Here is a 22500-nt window from a genome sequence, read left to right on the forward strand (position 1 = left end):
ATATTCAGGTTCTCATGATACCACCGTTTAAAATGAGTCTTTGTTGACCTAAAGACAGGAAAACCCTAACCCATGCCCCTAAGTATGAATAACATAAAGCCTGATTGATTTGAGTGGATTCGATGCAGAAGTATAAACCAGACTTTATCCTTCATCAACTCAAAACGGATGAGTCATCAAAACATTCACCCCCCTGTACAGTGTGTGCCGTGTGTGCCGACCGACATGAACTAATCAGACCTATTTGTTTTTTTTGAACCAGGCTGTAAACATGTTAATCTCTGCTGTAAAAACAGGCTTTTTTAAATGGGTGTGTATGTGACTTCCTGTTCTTCTGCAGCCAGCCTCTAGTGGACACTCGAGGAACTGCAGGATTCTACACTGTCAGCAGTGTAGAATCCTGCTGCTTCCTTTTCGTTCCCTGCTTTGGTTAAAAATCTGACTGAAGATCTGTAGCTTTTTGAACAACTCTCTTTATATGATAATGTTCCTCTGCTGCACTCCTGTCTTAAATCGGACTCCTCTGTGTTTTTGAAAGAAAATGTTGGACTATCTGAAGGATAAGAAGGACGTGGGTTTCTTCCAGAGTCTGGCTGGTCTCATGCAGTCCTGCAGGTACAAACTCACAGCCTGATAATATCATGGATGTACTGACAGTGTGTGTATCCTGCAGACAGATCTGTTCTGACTCTGTTTCTTCACTGTTTGCTCAAATACACAAGACAAAGCTTAAAGTCAGTTTTTCTGATGAGTATGTTTCAGACTGTGTTTGCATGTGTTTCAGTGTTCTGGACCTGAATGCGTTTGAGCGTCAGAACAAAGCAGAAGGTCTGGGCATGGTGACCGAGGAGGGATCAGGTCAGTATGAGAACAACAACACTTAGTCAGTAAAAGGCTCCTGAAGATGAATGATTAGCTTCATAGTGCTACATAATAATGATTACTCAACATGCAAAGAGTGTTTCTCAGAGGTCTGCAGCACTGAGATGTCGTATGAGAGAGAACATTTTCCAACTGGTTCATCGTTTTAGATCCAATGAAGCTTCAGTGTTTATCATCTCTCCATCCTGTCAGCAGTCTGAGGATTATCTCTATTTCATTTAGTCACACCTGTTAAAATCACAGTTACCTGTTCTGATGCACCACCTGTGATCTGATGAAGGACCTACAGGTGTGTGTGTGTGTGTGTGTGTGTGTGTGTGTGTGTTTGTGTGTGTGTGTGTGCGTGTGTGTGTGTGTGTGTGCGTGTGTGTGTGTGTGTGTGTGTGTGTGTGTGTGTGTGTGTGTGTGTGGTCATTATGGTACATAAAGTATCATCACGTCATAATAGGTGCAGTATTGAGATTAAGAGTCAGCTGAAGGAGCTGTTATTGTACTTAAGTCCCGCCTCTGATTATGCAAATAGCCAACCATAGATTTGGATTCTGGGGTGGCAGTCTGGACACGCCCCTGGTCTCAGGGTCAAAAATAACGACGTAGAAGTAGCGAACAAAGCAGCAGAGTCCTCTATACGACTCCATAATGAGAATATTTGTCTATCAATGCTACGTGTAGTTCAACAGAATCACAATCTGAACTAAAGAGTGGAGAAGAACATACTGGAGAACAGGAAACGTCATTCCGGGTGAGAGCGTCTTGGTTGTGTGCAGAGTGTGAGAGCAGACGAGGAGGAGAGGGTTAGGTTTGGACAAAGTGGGAGGAGCTTAGGTTGAGGTGTGGTCATGCTCCTTGAACTTTATAAAGCAGGCAGACACTAACGCTGACTTTGAATGAATCTTTACTGCACCTATTGTTTCAATTCAGCCTCTCATAATCTCTTTGTTGTCTCAACAATACAGTCATGAATTCAAATAGGAGCTTTGAACTCAGCAGGTGAATGAAACAGTGCTGAGCCTTGGTGTCTGTTCTGTTTCTTACACCTCTCACCAGGTTTGACCGACCTGTGCAGCTCTTTCTGTCAACACAAACTTGATTTTCTTGATTTTCATGTTGACTACAGTGATAAGCTGCACATTTTGAACGTTCTCTTTTCCCTATGTGTAATCTTCAGTTTCTTTGTTTCTTACTTTCTTTCTCTCCTTCTTTCTCCCCCTGTTTTTCTTTTCTCATTTTGGTTTTCTGCACTTTCTTCCCCTCCTCAGTCATCACTCATGAGCGTGGTAATTATGCCTCCTGCCATCTTCCTGTGTGTTGGTTGAGCTCTTTCTGTTTCTCTCTGTTTCTCGGAGGTCGCTTAGTCGTTGTGTCAGTTCTGTCCAGTTCTGTCCAGTTCCTGAGTGTAGACCTTCATACTTCCTCTATTTCCTGCTCTAAGCTCCTCCTCTGCCCCCCTCTTTGTTTAGAGTAATTTGTTCCCTTGGTTGTCTTTTATACGGTTTAGTGTCACGTCTCTCCACCACGATAAGAAACTAATAATGAGGATTAAATGAAGAAGTTTCAGGCAGATTTAGAGCTTCAGGGTGTCTGCCTCCCTCTCAGGATGTGTACAGGATCTGGCACAGTCCAAATATCACCCCCCCACCCCACGCCCCCTCCTGTCACTCGTCTAGTCGACTTGCAGTCAGCTGCTTGTTGTGCCTCAGTGATGGAGTTGTTTTTTGTGATGGATGTTCTCTGTTGTGAAGCCTCTTCACATCAACAGTCTGTCTTTTTCCTTTTCTTCTTCTTCTTCTTTTTCTTCTTCTTCTTTCTGCAGGCTGCAACGAACACAATAAAAACTAAACAAAAGGCTGTAAGATCAGAGCTTAGAGCAGATACTCATTCCATGCATTTGTGTTAAAGAGGTGACTGTGAGAGAGAGTTACCTCTGTCTCTGCAGGGTGTGTGCTTCTTGTAGTTGGAGGTTTTGGTTCTTCTTCATTCTAACTGTCCGGCACCCTCCATGCTCTCATTGACATCTACAACCAACTGAACCAGCTGCTGACTTAGTAGTAGATAGTTTGTGTAGTCAAGAAAATATATTGTTTAAAAAGACATGACTTACCTTTTGAAACTCAGGTATATCTATGACAGTATTTTCAAACCTGCAACACTTCAAAGATCTTTCTCTTTCACCCAGAGCAGAGCTGCTTTTGTCCCATTACAACCCTGAAGATAACATCAACATTATTAAAGATGATAACATTTTATTTACCTAAACCAAACAAATACGTCACCATGACCCAGAAAAACCATCACTTATGTCAGTTCAAACTTCATATCTGACCTTTCTTCTTAAACTGGAAAAGACATCCGGTCTGCTGGGTGGAAGTCCTTCGTTTGTAACATCACCCCAGACCTCTGTCCCAGTGGTCCCAGAGGTCTCAGAGGCCCCAGTGGTCTCAATGGTCCCAGTGGTCTCAGTGGTCCCAGAGGTCTCAGAGGTCTCAGTGGTCCCAGTGGTCTCAGTGATCCCAGAGGTCCCAGTGGTCTCAGTGGTCCCAGTGGCCTCAGAGGTCCCAGAGGTCTCAGTGGTCCCAGTGGTCTCAGTGGTCCCAGTTGTCACAGTGGTGACAGTGGTCCCAGAGGTCTCAGTGGTCTCAGTGGTCACAGTGGTGACAGTGGTCCCAGAGGTCTCAGTGGTCCCAGAGGTCTCAGTGGTCCCAGTTGTCACAGTGGTGACAGTGGTCCCAGTGGCCTCAGAGGTCCCAGAGGTCTCAGTGGTCCCAGTGGTCTCAGTGGTCCCAGTTGTCACAGTGGTGACAGTGGTCCCAGAGGTCTCAGTGGTCCCAGTTGTCACAGTGGTGACAGTGGTCCCAGTGGCCTCAGAGGTCCCAGAGGTCTCAGTGGTCCCAGTGGTCTCAGTGGTCCCAGTTGTCACAGTGGTGACAGTGGTCCCAGAGGTCTCAGTGGTCTCAGTGGTCACAGTGGTGACAGTGGTCCCAGAGGTCTCAGTGGTCCCAGAGGTCTCAGTGGTCCCAGTTGTCACAGTGGTGACAGTGGTCCCAGAAGTCTCAGTGGTCCCAGTAGAATACTGTACATGAAATAACCTTCATAAGGAATACATATATTTCCAGTTGAAAATCATTAGTTTAAAATGCAGGATAGCGATATGGATAAAAGGATTATTCTTGGCCTTGATCACAAATCTTTATTTTAACTGAGCTGAATGTAAATGGGATGTCTGTGAGAGACCAGGTTGTCCCAGGTGCAGAAGTACACGACTAAACAAGATCAGCTCTGCAGCAAACAGTAACCCTTACCAAATCAGGAGCTGGTGGGGAACAAATACAGAACTAAAGGAGAGTCAGTGTAGGACTGAGCCACATCTATCTAATGGAAGAGGACAGAGCCACCATGACCGGTGGTCAATGGTTTGATCCCCAACAACATGTCCGATGAGTCTTTGGGCAAGACGCTTAACCCCGAATTGCACGAATGCATAGGAATGGATTAGTTACTTCTGATGGTCACTTTACATAGCAGCCTCTACCATCAGTGTGTGAATGGGGGTGAACGTGTAGGTGTGACATGCAGTGTAAAAGCGCTTTGGTTAGTCAGAAGCCTAGAAAAGCGCTATACAAGCTCAAGTCCATTTACCATTTACTTTACTGATGTTTGACCCCTTAAATCCCAGAATATCTGAGGATGGTGGGGCAGCTGGCAGGAACATGCCGCCACTGCAGCAGACTTCTTGGTTCTACCAGTTCTTGGTTTATTCCAAAACAAGAGCCAAAAACCTCTCTTTTCTCCTACTTCAGATCAATTCAGATACATCTGAAGTTTGATCCAATGTTTACCAGGAAGCGCTTGGTTGAGAGGCTCACAAAACCTCAGCAGCTGAGTTCTACTGGGCAGGTTTTTGCTCTACAGCCTCTCTCTCAGGGTACTGCACCCCATTCAGACCACAGGGAGATGCAGGTCTCATTGTGGTGTTGGTAACTTCAGTAGGAAAATGTAGTTGCTTGTGAAGGTATGCTCTCAGTCAGACTGATTATTGCCCTGTGTGGGGAAGCTTTGCCCCACTTGCCCTGCTAGCATGAACTGGACCTGCTGCTTCTTGGGACCTTTTAGTTTGCCAAGACTCTCATGTTCTCTATGTGTCAGCCAACCTCCTGAGTACCTGGCATGCTGCCACCTGTAGTTGCCCTGGGTCAAAGTGAAGATTTCATTGCCATTCTCATGCCAAGTAGCTGCCAGTCAGTTGTGTAACCATGTTACCACTGGCAAATCTTCAGATCTGCAGAGGAGTTCTCAATGATGTTCTTGATACACAGCAGCACATGGAAAATTCCAATGCAAAGCTTGGAGGTCTTTCTTGTCAGGCTGCATCTGATCCCAGATCACCGTTTCATGTTCTATACAACCTGAGCATCCAGGACCTCCAGTTTTCTGGCAGCTTGAGTTGATGTTATTGTTTTTGTTGTAGACACTTGGTTATCCTCTCTGCAATAACAGAAAAGAAAATATTTCCCTATACATTGCAGTGCTACGTCTTGATATTGACCAAAGGCAGAGGATTCTTGTTCCCTTGGAATGAGGATGGCCACAGCTTGACACCACTTCACAGGACCCTTCAGTCGTTCCCACATCAGCCTCATCAGTTTCCAGAGATCTCTCACAACAACATCTCTTTTTCAAGAACTTGTTTGGAATATCATCAGGTCCAGGTCCAGGGCCGAAGCTTGACCTTCTTTTTCTAATTACGTCATTCACTACACTCAGCTTGGAGTTCCATGGATGGGGCATGATCTGAAATCTGCCTCCTTAGATGATCCTTAAGTTCTTCTCTCAGCATGCCCATACTGCCACTCTTTTTCTCTTCTAGCAAGTGTCTGGCCATCTTAAAAGGGTCTTTCAGGCTTTCTTAAAAGCAGACCCTTTCTCTTCTTTATCCTCTTTTTAGAGATAACTTGTTAATTTAAAGAAAGGACTGTCCATTATTATATGCCGCATATCCTATTTTTTACTGAGGTAATAAATCAGTTCAGGAGAAGGCTTATTTTATCAAAGAGACAGACAATTTTTTACAACCCCTGGAATCTGCCCCTTCTGGCGACCTGAAAGAATGCATGTTTACAACATGTTTGAAATCAAAGGCTATGTCAACTTCTTGAAACAGTTAAGTTAAGTTGGTTATAATTAAGCGCTTAAAGCTCAAAATCATCTGCAAGTAAACAAACAGAACTCTCCAGTAGTTGCAGACCTGTTTTTCATCTCTGTCTGCTCAGCCAGCCTTACCTGACTGCTCTACATTCTACCTCTTGCTCTACCTGTCAGCTCTACCTGTCTGCTCCACCTGTTGCTCCACCTGTCAGCTCTACCTGTCAGCACTACCTGTTGCTCCACCTGTCAGCTCTACCTCTTGCTCTTCCTTTCAGCTTTACCTGTTGCTCTACCTGTCAACTCTACCTGTCAGCACTACCTGTTGCTCCACCTGTCAGCCCTTTCTGTTGCTCTACCTGTCAGCTCTACCTGTTGCTCCACCTGTCAGCTCTACCTGTTGCTCCACCTGTCAGCCCTTCCTGTTGCTCTACCTGTTGCTCTACCTGTCAGCTCTACCTGTTGCTCTACCTGTCAGCTCTACCTGTTGCTCTACCTGTCAGCCCTTCCTGTTGCTCTACCTGTTGCTCTACCTGTCAGCTCTACCTCTTGCTCTACCTGTTGCTCCACCTGTCAGCCCTTCCTGTTGCTCTACCTGTCAGCCCTTCCTGTTGCTCTACCTGTTGCTCTACCTGTCTGCTCTACCTGCCTGCTCTACCTGTTGCTCCACCTGTCAGCCCTTCCTGTTGCTCTACCTGTCAGCCCTTCCTGTTGCTCTACCTGTCAGCCCTTCCTGTTGCTCCTCCTGTTGCTCCACCTGTCAGCTCTACCTGTTGCTCTACCTCTTGCTCCACCTGTCCGCCCTTCCTGTTGCTCCACCTGTCAGTTCTACCTGTTGCTCTACCTGTTGCTCCACCTGTCAGTTCTACCTGTTGCTCTACCTGTTGCTCCACCTTTCAGCTCTAACTCTTGCTCTACCTTTCAGTTCTACCTGTTGCTCTACCTTTCAGCTCCGCCTGTTGCTCTACCTGTCTGCTACATCTGTCAGCTCTACCTATTGCTCTACCTTTCTTCTTTTTAAGTGTTATACTTAACCGAGGTGTCAGTATACAACCATGTTACTGTAAGGGTGGAGGAGATGAACTCTGTCCCTTCCTTCTTTCCTTCCTTGCTTCCTTCCTCTCCTCTCTCTGTTTCCTGGACTGAGCTGTGGTCTGTGGTCACTAGTCTTGTCCTTCATGATTTTTCATTTAATTTGAATAACTCTTCCTTTTTATGATTTCATCTTTTGACTTATTTTCTCCCAAGTATTGTATTTTCAACTCATAATTTGGTTGTGTATAGTCATGCATCACGCTGTGTACGGTAACAGCCTTATAGCTTTTCATGGACTACGTTAAATTTGATGTCTTTATCTTATCAAAGTTTAAATTTTTTTATTTGAAGGTAGATATCAAATTATCTAGAAGTTAAGAATAAAATATGAGCTGACATTTTGAGACCTTGAACACTGTATTCCCCTCACCTGGTTTAATGGGTTTGGAATAAGCCTGAAAGTGCATTTACATGATCACCTAACAGTCGTTTGTTTATTCTTTCAAATGCAAAGGGAACAACTTCCTGTTGACCTTCAGAAGGTCCTTAAAAACCAACAGATGTCCCAGCAGGGAGGATCAGACAGGTGTGAGCAGGTCAGGCTATCTGCAGTCACTGACAGACATGTTCTTTGGAAGAAGCAATTTCAGGAACTATTGAAATGAAATACCTGTACCTCAGTGTACCATCAAAACCAGTGTTTGCTTAAAGGCCCACCTGAGATGATATGAGTTTATTGTGTCACAGTCCTGAATAGTCAGAGTTCAAAGATAAACCCAGTAAGTAAGTGAACCACTTATGTCAAAGAGAAACTAGGTGTCTGAAGATGAAGATGGTTTGGATTCTGATGGGACTTCCTGAGGTGCGCTGATCTTCTGGATTGTTGAACACAGGGTCAGTGATTTTGGTTCTCTTTTTTCAAAGAGTAAGGTGAAGGCTGTGTTACTGGTACAGGCAGGGTGTCGAATGGGCCTGACTCTGATCAACCCAGCGGCAGGATTACCAGGTTCTAAGATTAGGGTCAGCAGGAAAAGTTGTTGGTTGGGAGGGTCTTTGTCAGGGTGACAGTGGGTGCAGTATACAGATTACCAACAGGGACAGGCGGACTTGTGGACTGTGGTGGAAAGGGACGGCGTAAAGTACTCATGCAGTGGGACTGCTAGTGAAGTGGAGACAGACAGGTGGGTATACGGGGGAAAGGGTAAAGCCATCTGGTTGACAGGTGGAAAATTGCAGGGGGCTTTGGGAAGACAGAATCTGGCTCTTTTTGCCTGTGCCATCCTGCTGGGACTGATCTGAAGAAAGGAAAATGCTTCACTGCCATTTAAAGAGAAAAGCACTTTCATTCTTGTTCCAGACCTGCAGATCAGTTCAGCCAGCTGTCTCACTGTAATGATGTATCTGTTCATATTTCTGTTACAGTTTAAGTTACTGTGTCTCATCTTCTTCTCTGACCCTCCTTTACTTTTGCACTCTGTGGTTCAAAGCAGCATTTAAGCTCAGTCAGAGCAGCTGTTCAGCCTCCTCAAATCCAGACCTCTGAAGGCCAAAGAGGGGCAACAAACCAAAAGATTTTCACCAGGACAAACTGGCTGCAAATTCAGACACAATGCAAATGAAACATCAAATACAGAAGTCCAACAAAACAATAACAAAACCCTGCTGCAAAAAGCCGAAACAAGTACGTTACCAGTTAACATACTGCAAATAAATCCTTGGGGCAAATTGAGACAGTCAGAAAACGAATGCAACAGAAGACGCAGCATATCAAGTCACAGTAACATAAGTGCTCCAGGCCTGTAGGAGGCGCCATGTTCAACTGGACGTGGGTAAAAAATATTTGCCACACAGTGGACGGCTGTAGCTCAGTGGTAGAGTTGGTCATCTCTAAACCAGAAGGTGGGGGATTCGATCCACGCCTCCTGAAGTCAAATGTATTTTTTGTCCCTGGGCAAGACACTTAACACTGAGTTTCTCCCATTGTGAATGTGTATGAATGGATTAGTTAAAGGTCCAATCAGTGAGATGTGTAGTGAGTGAAATGATAACGTGATCTTACTCTATGATCAGACATTAAGGAAACATGATATGTTGAAGTGCTGGCTTCTCTGACAACAATGCAGCAGCCAGTATGTCCTCCTTCTAACTTTAGATTCTGGTCCTGAATGCTCTGGATTTGTTTGGACCAGAGAAGGTAGGCGGTTTTAAGACACCCCCACACAGCCGTTTTGGACGCCCCTCGGTTTGCCAGATATGAGACCAGTTATCAGGTCAAATCAACAGGTGTTGCAAGAGAACTGGTTCAGATAGAAGTGATTGTACCCGACCTAAAAAGCCTCTGCATGTTTCTAATAAGCTCCACGAGCAGAAACGTGCTCAAACTAGGATCAATATTGGAGATGCTTTTGAAAAACGGAGAGAGGTTAGAACACAGAAAGGTTTACAGACCGATGCAGAGCTGGCTAAACACTGAAGCTTCAGTGTCCACCACATGGCAACCTGCGTGAGCATGGACTCTAGAGAGGAGGGGGCGGGGTAGAGCCCACCGTGTCTCCATCATCGGTGGGGTCAAAGCCCCCCCTTTCCCCTGGGGAGAGTCAGTCTGGACTTCTATGTGGTTCAAGGTTCAGGTAGAGGTGTAAACATTAAATTCAGAGCCTCGTCTAGGCCTTCCCCTGAGCACCCCCTGCAGGCCTGGAGCACTTCTGTTGTGATGGGGGGGGGGGGGCAGCGTCTTACTGTTGTGTGTGTTTTCTGGTGTTTTTCACAAGTTTGCGGGATGTTGGTTGTCGATGTTTCTGTTTTACCTTTCGGCTGAACGTTTGTCCTCATGTGAATCTTTCTGGTTGCTGCAGTGAGTTTCTCCTTTGAGCCACCATACACAGCTGACTGTAAAATACTGCCGTGGTTAAACCAGTCCACTTTAGACCACCACTGAGTGCTGTGGCTGCCCACTGCTCATCCCAGTGTGTTTGTGTGTGTGTGTGTGTGCGTGTACTGGTTGTGTATTCTGACTGACTGAGAGGAAACATCTGTTTTTAACTCTTTGTTCCCTCTCATCGTCTCTCCTTCATGTCGTCTGCTTCTGTCTCTGACTCTGTGTGTGTTTGTGTGTCTTTATATGAATGTGTGTGTGTTTGCACGTTCCTGTCCTTGTGCACACGTGTGTCTGCATGTGTGTTGTATGTGTGCATGAATGTGTGTGTGTGTATGTGTGTGTGTGTGTGTGCGTGTTTCTCCTCTCGGCCAGGTGAGAAGGTCATGCAGGATGATGAGTTCACCTGTGACCTTTTCCGCTTCCTGCAGCTGCTGTGTGAAGGACACAACTCAGGTATGTGAGCTTAATTTGTGACAATAACTGATTCAATAAACCAGGATGTGACATCACAAATCTTCTCCTCAGACTGTTTTAGGTGTGACCCTGTCAGGTAGAGTTTCATCTTCATTATAATGATGTGAAATAAAAACAGTTCCTGAGTGTCAGAGGAGAGAACATTAACGTTTATTCTTCTAACAGATGAAGTTCTAAAACCTGCTGAGCTGAAGGCTTCTCTGCTGTCATTGGTTTAAGCAGCCTGTGTTTGTAAATTTTTAACCAGAGAGTCGATTTCTAAGCTCGCAGTAGACTTTACATGTCTGACTTCACCTGCTGATCGGAGCACATTTCACTGATATCTGACCTGTTAACTCTCCTCAGTGTAGATCTGATCGTACTGTCTGACTGTAGACCGTCTATAGGAGGGGAAAGTGACTGCCATGTTGACAACTGTTAACTAAATGAAAATGTCTTACTAACTAAAGACTCCTCAGAGTGTCTTTTAGTTCAACCACTCTTTAAACAAGACATCTTTCAGGTCTCCATGGTTACGACCTGTCAGTCACAGGTAGCTGGTCTCTTTGACTCTAATTGGAGATTGAGAGAATTGTACTTCTGTACAAACAGACACCCCCTGCTGGACATCAGAGAGAATGCAGATTAAAGACACTTATAACCACCTCTGCTCTTCATTCAGTCCTCATGTTCATGTCGTACTCTAAATGACTGACATCTGAACATTACTCTTTTTATTCATTTAAAACATCAGCTATTTTATTTTGTGACTTCCTGTTTCAGACTTTCAGAACTATCTGAGGACTCAGACAGGAAACAACACGACGGTGAACATCATCATCTCTACGGTGGATTACCTCCTCAGAGTGCAGGTGAGCTCCGTTACCCCCTGTAGACCAGGTTTTTTAAATAAAGGGGGCGGACTGATACATCAATAATAGACTATTGTTGCCACATGTCCTAAAACAGAGGGACGGACTACTGAGGTGTCCCTTTCCCCTCTCTCCTCCCTCTCTTAACTATCCTCTCCTCCTCCCCTCCTCTCTCCTCCTCCCTCTCTCCCCCCCCCTCTCTCCTCCCTCTCCTCCTCCTCTCTCCTGCAGGAGTCCATCAGTGACTTTTACTGGTATTACTCTGGTAAAGACGTGATTGATGAGCAGGGTCAGAGGAATTTCTCCAAGGCGATAAATGTGGCCAAACAGGTGTTCAACACTCTGACCGAGTACATCCAGGTAAGTCTCACCTGAGCTCCTCACTGTTCTGAACATGATCACATGATCACATGACCCCCTGATCATCAAAATGTCTTTAAGCGTCAGAATGTTGTGCTGCTGAGTCATCAAACATTCATTTTTTTATGATTCTGATGTGTGAATGATCAAGTCACGTTTATTATAATAATAATAATAATGATAATAAAGATGTTATTCTGATCACATCATCATTCTGTTTATGCATGGTCATCTGACTGTTTCTGATGATGTCACAGGGTCCGTGCACCGGGAACCAGCAGAGTCTGGCTCACAGTCGGCTGTGGGACGCTGTGGTTGGCTTTCTTCACGTTTTCGCTCACATGCAGATGAAACTGTCTCAGGTGACTTTATGAGAATCATACACACACCTGTACTTTATGTCTTTCTCTCTCGCCATACTTCATGTCATAGTTACACAGGTAGTTAGCTCCGCAGACTTGAACATGTTCAAGAGACATCAAACACAAAACACACTCTCATTAATCACGGGAGGTATATACAATATTTAACCAAAGTTAGTGAAATATGTCAGAGAATCATCTGCATATAACCGCTACTGGTGAAGTGTATCCCACCTCAGTTCTCTCAGGCCGTCACCTGTCAGAGCAGAGAGGAGTAAATGTTCAATCACTTCTGTTAAACATGTTAGCAGGATATTAGTCTAAAGATGATCAGATAATAATGTCTTTGTTTTTCAGGACTCCAGTCAGATCGAGTTACTGAAGGAGCTGATGGACCTGCAGAAGGACATGGTGGTCATGCTGCTGTCCATGCTGGAGGGTGGGTTCACCTTCATGAACATACCTGTGTCATATATGAAACAGGAGGCGACAGACACACCATGAATAACACAATCCTCATTGGACAGGTAACGTGGTGAACGGGACCATTGGGAAGCAGATGGTGGACATGTTGGTGGAGTCATCCAACAACGTGGAGATGATCCTCAAGTTCTTCGATATGTTCCTCAAACTGAAGGACCTGACGTCGTCCGACGCCTTCAAGGAGTACGACCCCGACGGGAAAGGTAAACCTATCTTTAAAAACATCACATGAACATGAATATGTGAACAGAGAGATGATGGTTTATCTCTGATTGAACGGGCAGGAGTCATCTCCAAGAGAGACTTCCACAAAGCCATGGAGAGCCACAAACACTACACCCAATCTGAAACCGACTTCCTGCTGTCCTGTGCTGAGACCGACGAGAACGAGCTGCTCGACTACGAGGAGTTTGTGGAGAGGTTTCATGAGCCGGCCAAGGTAACCATGGCGACCTGTGAATCAGACTTTAAGATGTATGAATAATAATACTACTAATATCTACTTTATTAATCCCGCAAGGGGAAATTTGATTTTACACTCTGTTTAATGAACATGAACACACACATAGGCCGAAATACACACACATGCACAAACAGGATCCTATGGACATGCACTAATGGTCTCAGAGTGAGGGGGGCTGCACAGCGAGCGCTCTAGAGCAGTTTTGGGGTTTGGTGCCTTGCTCAAGGGCACCTCGGCAGTGCTCAGGAAGTGGACTGGCACCTCTCCAGGTACCAGACTAATTTCCAGACTTGTTCTGTGCTGGGACTTGATCCGGCAACCCTCCAACCCTAGTCCCTACAGACTGAGCTACTGCCGCCCCAGGAATGTTCCCAGGTCCAGTTTCTTACACAGGTTTATTAGGAGTACTCGATTATTCAGCTCTTTTCCTTCGACTCTCCATCAGTGAGGCTGGATTAAAAGAGTCAGGGGTATTTATAAATGCATTTTGGGTTAATTAGTTGGATTGGACATGTTGGATTGTTCTGACAATCTGTGGGCGGCTGTGGCTCAGTTGGTAGAGTCGTCTCTCAACTGGAAGGTTGAGGGTTCAATCCCCAGCTCCTGCAGCTACATGTCCGGCGGTCTCTTTGGCAAGACACTCACCCCAAGTTGCTCCTGATGCTTCGTCACGACGTCATATGAATGTGTATGAATGGATTAGTTACTTCTGATGGTCCCTTTACACAGCAGCCTCTACCATCAGTGTTGTAGGTGTGACCTGCGGTGTAAAAGCGCTTTGAGTAGTCTATACAAGCCCATGTCCATTTACCATTGACCAAAACCAGAACATTCAGACAGTGGAGGGTTAGTGTTAAGGGGGTTAGGGTTGCTTTAAACAGTCTTCTACATGATGATGTGGATTTGGAGAATCTAAAGCTTATAACTGGTAGGATGCTGGTGGCGCAGTGGTTAGTGCGCATGCCCCATGTATGGAAGCTGTAGTCCTTCAAGCGGGCGGACCAGGTTTGAATCCAAACTGTGGCTCCTTTCCCGCATGCCATTCCCTACTCTCTCTCTCCCTGATTTCTGACTCTATCCACTGTCCCATCTCTCCAATAAAGGCCCAAAAAGCCCAAAAATAAATCTTTAAAAAAAACAAAAAAAAAACTATAACTGGTTGGTAGCATCCTGTATGTGTGTCACCTTCTTTCTCCTCTTTAAAGAGGGTTAGCTTCACACTTCCTGTCAGAGCTCACATGCTCCTGAGAACAAACACCCTCACATAGATTCAGAGAATTCAGTCTCACATTTACTACATGTTGAGGGAGTGTAGTAAAAGTGTTTTCTGTGATTCTTTAGGACATAGGCTTCAATGTAGCAGTCCTGCTGACCAACCTGTCGGAGCACATGCCTCATGACACGCGGCTGCAGACGTTTCTGGAGCTGGCCGACAGCGTCCTGAATTATTTCCAGCCTTACCTGGGACGCATCGAGATCATGGGCAGTGCCAAACGCATCGAGAGGGTTTACTTTGAGATCAGCGAGTCCAGCCGGACGCAGTGGGAGAAGCCTCAGGTGCCGACAATGAACAACATGAAATGAAACATGGAAACATATACAGACAGGAAACAGTTACAGACAGGAAACATTTACAGACAGGAAACATCTACAGGCAGGAAACAGTTACAGACAGGAAACATTTACAGACAGGAAACATCTACAAACAGGAAACAGTTACATACAGGAAACAGTTACAGACAGGAAGCAGTTACAGACAGGAAACAGTTACAGACAGGAAGCAGTTACAGACAGGAAGCAGTTACAGACAGGAAACAGTTACATACAGGAAACAGTTACAGACAGGAAACAGTTACATACAGGAAGCAGTTACAGACAGGAAACAGTTACAGACAGGAAACAGTTACAGACAGGAAACAGTTACATACAGGAAACAGTTACAGACAGGAAACAGTTACAGACAGGAAACAGTTACAGACAGGAAACAGTTACATACAGGAAGCAGTTACAGACAGGAAACAGTTACAGACAGGAAACAGTTACAGACAGGAAACAGTTACATACAGGAAACAGTTACATACAGGAAACAGTTACAGACAGGAAACATCTACAGACAGGAAACAGTTACATACAGGAAACAGTTACAGACAGGAAACATCTACAGACAGGAAACAGTTACAGACAGGAAACAGTTACAGACAGGAAACAGTTACATACAGGAAACAGTTACAGACAGGAAACAGTTACAGACAGGAAACAGTTACAGACAGGAAACAGTTACATACAGGAAGCAGTTACAGACAGGAAACAGTTACAGACAGGAAACAGTTACAGACAGGAAACAGTTACATACAGGAAACAGTTACAGACAGGACACAGTTACAGACAGGAAACAGTTACATACAGGAAACAGTTACAGACAGGAAACAGTTACAGACAGGAAACATCTACAGACAGGAAACAGTTACAGACAGGAAACATCTACAGACAGGAAACAGTTACAGACAGGAAACAGTTACAGTCAGGAAACAGTTACAGACAGGAAACATCTACAGACAGGAAACAGTTACAGACAGGAAACAGTTACAGTCAGGAAACAGTTACAGACAGGAAACAGTTACAGACAGGAAACATCTACAGACAGGAAACAGTTACAGACAGGAAACATCTACAGACAGGAAACAGTTACAGACAGGAAACAGTTACAGTCAGGAAACAGTTACAGACAGGAAACATCTACAGACAGGAAACAGTTACAGACAGGAAACAGTTACAGATAGGAAACATCTACAGACAGGAAACAGTTACATACAGGAAACAGTTACAGACAGGAAACAGTTACAGACAGGAAACATCTACAGACAGGAAACAGTTACAGACAGGAAACATCTACAGACAGGAAACAGTTACAGACAGGAAACATCTACAGACAGGAAACAGTTACAGACAGGAAACAGTTACAGTCAGGAAACAGTTACAGACAGGAAACATCTACAGACAGGAAACAGTTACAGACAGGAAACAGTTACAGTCAGGAAACAGTTACAGACAGGAAACAGTTACAGACAGGAAACATCTACAGACAGGAAACAGTTACAGACAGGAAACATCTACAGACAGGAAACAGTTACAGTCAGGAAACAGTTACAGACAGGAAACATCTACAGACAGGAAACAGTTACAGACAGGAAACAGTTACAGACAGGAAACATCTACAGACAGGAAACAGTTACAGACAGGAAACAGTTACAGACAGGAAACAGTTACAGACAGGAAACATCTACAGACAGGAAACAGTTACAGACAGGAAACATCTACAGACAGGAAACAGTTACAGACAGGAAACAGTTACAGACAGGAAACAGTTACAGACAGGAAACAGTTACATACAGGAAACAGTTACAGACAGGAAACTGTTACAGACAGGAAACAGTTACAGACACTAGTTTGGGTTAGGGCTGATTAAATGGGAATGTTTGCTCTCTTTTTTTCTCCCGTCCAGGTGAAGGAATCCAAGCGTCAGTTCATCTTTGACGTAGTGAACGAGGGAGGCGAGAAGGAGAAAATGGAGCTGTTTGTCAACTTCTGTGAGGACACCATCTTTGAGATGCAGCTTGCAGCTCAGATGTCCGACGCCGGAGAGCGCTCGGCCGTCAAAGAGGAGAGCGAGCGAGAGAAACCCGACGAGGAGAGTCCTGAGATGGGCTTCTTCTCCGTCACCACCGTCCGTATGGCTCTGTTAGCTCTGCGCTACAACGTCATGATGTTAATAAAGGTGACACACACACAGCACCACGCACAGCAACACAACAACACACAGCCCCCTTCCCTCGGCTTACGGTGTAATAAGCCTAGTTGACGGCCGCTTTGACGCCCCACACCTAAAGGACTAAACGCAGCATCAACAATCAGCGTTTAGATTTCCTGACGTTCTTGAATGCATCAGAAGTGATCAATCTGACCTCCATTCAAACAAACAAACATTATTTAGTCGTTTTAGTTGGTTGGTGGATGAAAAAACAAAAATATGATATCGTGTGTGTGCAGGTTCTGTCGATGAAGAGTGTGAAGAAGCAGGTGAAGAGGATGAAAAACATGACGCTGAAGGACCTGCTGACCACCCTGATGGCGTTCTATTGGTCCTTCCTGCTAGCACTGCTGCACATGGCATTTAGCGTGGCCAGAGGTTTCTGCAGGATCTTCTACAACAGCTTCATGGGCGGGGGGCTGGTAGAGGGGGCCAAGACCATCAAGGTGAGGGAACATCATCATATAATAAAAACCTGAACACAGTACAATCTGTTGCTGATTATATTTTACCTGCCCCCACCAGGTGTCCGAACTGCTAGCCAACATGCCCGACCCCACGCAGGACGAGGTAAGGGGAGAGGGGGAGGAGCGTGAGAAGAGACCCTCCCCTCAGGAGGACCTGGCAGACCTGGCGGTGAACACCAGCGAGACAGAGCTGCTGTCGGACATCTTTGGTCTGGACTTAAGGAGGGAGGGGGGGCAATATAAGATCACCCCCCACAACCCCAATGCCAGCCTCACCGAGCTGCTCAACTCCCCCGTACCCTCCCCAACACCCCAAGCCCCACCCACAGCACCCCCACCTGAGCTCAGACAGAGGCATCAGGTTGGTCTCTGATTGATTTCTTTAGAGTTTAAAGTCTAATCCAATTTATCTTAAATAATCATAAGAGAGAGACAGAGAGGACTTAAATCATAACTACATGAGGATAGAGTAGCTGAGGTTATCTGTTCCAAACAGTGAGCGACAGAGAGAGAGAGAGAGAGAGAGAGGAGTGCTGATGATAAAGAAGCTGAGCTTATCTGGTGTGTTTGTGTGTTTTTATGTTTCAGTCGAAGAGTCCTTCCTGTGAGGAGAAAGAGGCGACAGCAGACACACAATCGGAACCAGAGAAAACATCAGAGTACGTTAATGTTCCTGTGAACGGTTTCATGAAACGCTGTAGACAAACGAAACCTAAAGGATCTGAGACATTATTAGAGCTGCTCAATGTGTGTTTGAGATCATTAGAGCTGTTCAGTGTGTTTGAGATCATTAGAGCTGTTCAGTGTGTTTGAGATCATTAGAGCTGCTCAATGTGTATTTGAGATCATTAGAGCTGTTCAGTGTGTGTTTGAGATCATTGGAGCTGTTCAGTGTGTATTTGAGATCATCAGAGCTGTTCAGTGTGTGTTTGAGATCATTAGAGCTGTTCAGTGTGTGTTTGGGATCATTAGAGCTGTTCAGTGTTTGTTTTCAGGGTTGTAGAGAAGCAGGAGAAACAGGAGAAGAAGGAAAAGACGATACCCAAAGTAAAGAGACTTCACACTTCAAAGTCTGATGAACCCGACCTTCAGGAGTCTGCTGTCCTGAAGAAGATCATCGCCTACCAGAGGAAGCTGCTGGTACTACACCTGTGATTGATTCTAATATTGTCAGTGTCTGATCAGGAAGATGTTTATGATCAGTGAGGAGGACAGCTCTCATCTTACACTGCAGATAGGTTTAAATGTAAACAGTGTGAATATTAAAGAGTAATAAACAGCCTGTATCATTTAGAATCACTCTAACTCCGCCTCTCTCGCTCTCTGCTGCAGAATTACTTTGCCAGAAACTTCTACAACATGAGGATGCTCGCTCTGTTTGTCGCCTTCGCAATCAACTTCATCCTGCTTTTCTATAAGGTAATAATATGTGTTATCATGTGTTCATGTTCTATAAGGTAATAATATGTGTTATCATGTGTTCATGTTCTATAAGGTAATCATATATGTTATCATGTGTTAATGTTCTATTAGGTAATAATATATGTTATCATGTGTTAATGTTCTATAAGGTAATAATGTGTTATCATGTGTTAATGTTCTATTAGGTAATAATATATGTTATCATATGTTAATGTACTATAAGGTAATAATATATGTTATCATGTGTTAATGTTCTATTAGGTAATAATATATGTTATCATGTGTTAATGTTTTATAAGGTAATAATGTGTTATCATGTGTTAATGTTCTATAAGGTCATAATATGTGTTATCATGTGTTAATGTTCTATAAGGTAATAGTATGTGTTATCATGTGTTAATGTTCTATTAGGTAATAATATATGTTATCATTTGTTTATGTTCTACAATGTAATAATATATGTGTTATCATGTGTTAATAGTATTGCTTGTTCCTCATCTCCCTCTCGTGGTTGATGCTCTCGGTTACCGTACAGTCAAAGTCCTGATTTCTGTCCCTGCAGGTCTCTACGTCTTCCTCCGTGGTGGAGCAGAGGGAGGTGGTGTTGACGAGCGGCCGTTTAGACAGCAGTGTTCAGTGGGACCCTCTGGGAGGAGAAGCAGCGGAGGTGAAGGAGGAGGTGCTGGAGGAGGCGGGGGAGGTGCTGAAGCCGGTCACAGTGCGTTTCGTTCTGGAGGAGAGCAGCGGCTACATGGAGCCTATGTTACGAATCCTCGCTATCCTGCACACTGTCATCTCCTTCTTCTGCATCATCGGATACTACTGCCTCAAGGTCCCACTACACACACATATCATTACATATTATAATAATATTAAGATTATCATAATAAGGATTATACTCTGTTTATATACAGATAGTATTATTTAAAACTGAATCCAGACTTTTTCAAAGTTTAAATCAATAAACTATGTTTCAGATGAATGATGTCGACCGGGAGATATTTAATAATACTGAGAAATATTCATATTCAGTCTGAATAGTTACAAGCATTCTTTCACAAAAAACATGTTAATAAACATATCATATATATCACTTGAATATATGAATCTATAATATGTTTTATATAAATTAACATCCAGAATAATCTGGAGTCTTTCAGAGTCTTTAAACACGGCAGAGGTCATTTAAAAAAAATATTCAAACATGTTTAATTTATTTATTTTTTAGATTTATTTTTGGGCTTTTTGTGCCTTTAATGGAGAGATAGGACAGTGGATAGAGTCGGAAATCAGGGAGAGAGAGGGAACGACATGCGGGAAAGAACCCATGGGTGGGATGTGAACCGGGGCCGCCCGCTTGAGATGACGCACGCACTAACCACTGCTCCACCAGCGCCCCAAACATGTTTAATTTTAATAAAGTTTATCTTAATTTTTAAAGTCTAAAGGATATTGTAAAAAACGTCATTCAAAATAAATGTCTGATATAATTTGAGTTATTTCTATTTAAAAAATGTAAAGAAGCTTATAGAATAGAAATAACAGACGGTGGACAGGAAGGCTCTGGCTGTTGTGTGTGCATATGAACCCAGCAGCAGTTAGGGGCCTTCTTGGAGTATCTGGGTGGGGTCCTGGAAGGGGTTCCAGAGAGGAGCAGAACTGTCAACTGATTGGATGCCGGGGAAGGCTGCTGGACAGACCTACTAAATCTAAACGCGTAGTGCAAGTGATCTGGGAAAATCTGGCAGAAGGCCCTGTCAGTGAGGTCTTCAACTCCCACCTCTGGAAGAATTTCTCTTCCCTACACACTGGGGAGGTCTGGGTCATGGAGTCTGAGTGCTCCATGTCCAAAGTCTACATTGTGGAAGCGGCTGCTAAGAGTTGCAACCAGAATACCATTGGAACCCGCTGGTGGACACCTAAGAACCTGCTGGTGGACTCCTAAGAACCCGCTAATGGACACCTAAGAACCTGCTGAAGGACACCTAAGAACCCGCTGTTGGACACCTAGGAACCCGCTGGTGGACACCTAAGAAGCTTCTGGTGGACACCTAAGAACCTGCTGGTGGACACCTAAGAACCTGCTGGTGGACACCTAAGGGACAGCAGTGTGAAGGAATCCGTCAGCATGGAGATGGAGGCCTTTCAGGCTTGGTTAGTCCAGGAATCTATCGCTGCAGCTGACAGGTAACCGGGTGACTTACTGAGGAGCCCAGAGCTCGCTGGAGGAGCCTGGGAACGCCCCAGGAGGAGGATCTGGAGAAAACGTAGCTGTGGAGAAGGAAGTCTGGGTTGACTTACTTCGCCTGCTGACACCCTGAATCGAACTTGGATAAGCGTAGAAAATGGATGGATAGCTTTCTGTGAAGCGTTGAGATAGCCACATAGCCATGTGTGGAACAAATCAAATGATATTTTTGTAATTTGTGATTATTTGTATGTTAGTCTGTATAATATATGTTTAAGATATATATACACTGTATATATCATATATGTTTAATATATATACACTGTATATATCATTTACGTTTAATATATATACACTGTACATATCATATATGTTTAATATATATACACTGTACATATCATTTATGTTTAATATATATACACTGTATATATCATTTACGTTTAATATATATACACTGTACATATCATATATGTTTAATATATATACACTGTATATATCATTTACGTTTAATATATATACACTGTACATATCATTTATGTTTAATATATATACACTGTACATATCATTGTTTAATATATAAACACTGTACATATCATTTATGTTTAATATATATACACTGTATACATAATATGATGTGTGTGTAATGTGTGCTGCAGGTTCCATTGGTGATCTTTAAGAGAGAAAAGGAAGTGGCGAGGAAACTGGAGTTTGATGGTTTGTACATCACAGAACAACCATCAGAGGACGACATCAAAGGACAGTGGGACAGACTGGTCATCAACACTCAGTAAATATATTTATATAAACATAAACAATAACATTCAGAGGCAGTTGTGGTCTTCCTTATTATTGTTTCTTTCCCCCCTGTCAGTCTTCCGTCTTTATTTTAATAATTTTCAGATTTTGTGACTGATATCTTTGTGTCGTCTCTTTTCAGATCTTTTCCAAATAATTACTGGGATAAGTTTGTGAAGAGGAAGGTAGGTGTCACAGTTTCACAGAGGACAGTTTCCTCGACCAATCAAATTCTTTATAATCCTCTCTGTCAGGTTGAGAGTTTGTCCACAGAGATCCTCAGAGAGCTGATCAAAATGATTGTTTATGACACATCTCAGGAGCTTCATTTAGAGATTCAGTGATTCTGACACGTCCTCCTGATTCTGTTAGTCTCACTTGAAGCCACCTCCTCTCTAATATTATCAACTTTGAATCATATTTCATATGAGACTAAATTTACAACTGAGGACATGCACATGTACCACCGAGATTATACATGATTATAAATTCATACAAACAGAGGAGTCTCAGAGCATCCAGAGAGAAGTCAAGAGTTCTTTATTACGTTTTTATGTTAAACTTTTATTCCCGTTTGTTTACAGTATACACGTGTGTGTACATATATATATATATATATATATATATATATATATATAGATGATGTAAAGTGTTTTCCTGTGGTCATCAGGTGATGGATAAATACGGAGAGTTTTACGGACACGACCGAATCAGCGAGCTGCTCGGGATGGACAAAGCTGCTCTGGACTTCAGCGACGCTCATAAGAAGAGGAAACCTCGTAGAGATGGCTCTCTGGCTGCTGTGTGAGTGTTCCAATAATGTTACAGACACAGTGTTACAGACACAGTGTAACAGACACAGTGTTACAGACACAATGTTACAGACACAATGT

General features: G+C 43.8%; 1 protein-coding gene across 1 annotated transcript in view; it reads left to right on the plus strand.

Moving 5' to 3' along the window:
- ryr2a (ryanodine receptor 2a (cardiac)) overlaps window positions 1–22500 on the plus strand; it is a 106626-nt gene that overhangs the window by 72982 nt on the left and 11144 nt on the right. Inside the window, exons 87-107 of the mRNA XM_061029149.1 lie at window positions 539–615; window positions 785–858; window positions 2142–2159; window positions 10307–10387; window positions 11171–11259; window positions 11491–11619; window positions 11877–11981; window positions 12339–12420; window positions 12509–12667; window positions 12749–12903; window positions 14269–14484; window positions 16430–16702; window positions 16975–17181; window positions 17261–17563; window positions 17791–17861; window positions 18198–18342; window positions 18535–18621; window positions 19187–19456; window positions 21469–21599; window positions 21750–21792; window positions 22278–22411. Of these exons, the coding sequence (XP_060885132.1) occupies window positions 539–615; window positions 785–858; window positions 2142–2159; window positions 10307–10387; window positions 11171–11259; window positions 11491–11619; window positions 11877–11981; window positions 12339–12420; window positions 12509–12667; window positions 12749–12903; window positions 14269–14484; window positions 16430–16702; window positions 16975–17181; window positions 17261–17563; window positions 17791–17861; window positions 18198–18342; window positions 18535–18621; window positions 19187–19456; window positions 21469–21599; window positions 21750–21792; window positions 22278–22411 (2849 nt within the window). The remainder of the gene's footprint in view (window positions 1–538; window positions 616–784; window positions 859–2141; window positions 2160–10306; window positions 10388–11170; window positions 11260–11490; window positions 11620–11876; window positions 11982–12338; window positions 12421–12508; window positions 12668–12748; window positions 12904–14268; window positions 14485–16429; window positions 16703–16974; window positions 17182–17260; window positions 17564–17790; window positions 17862–18197; window positions 18343–18534; window positions 18622–19186; window positions 19457–21468; window positions 21600–21749; window positions 21793–22277; window positions 22412–22500) is intronic.

Source organism: Labrus mixtus, chromosome 21 (assembly GCF_963584025.1).
Source record: "Labrus mixtus chromosome 21, fLabMix1.1, whole genome shotgun sequence".
In the NCBI taxonomy this organism is placed as follows: Eukaryota; Metazoa; Chordata; class Actinopteri; order Labriformes; family Labridae; genus Labrus; species Labrus mixtus.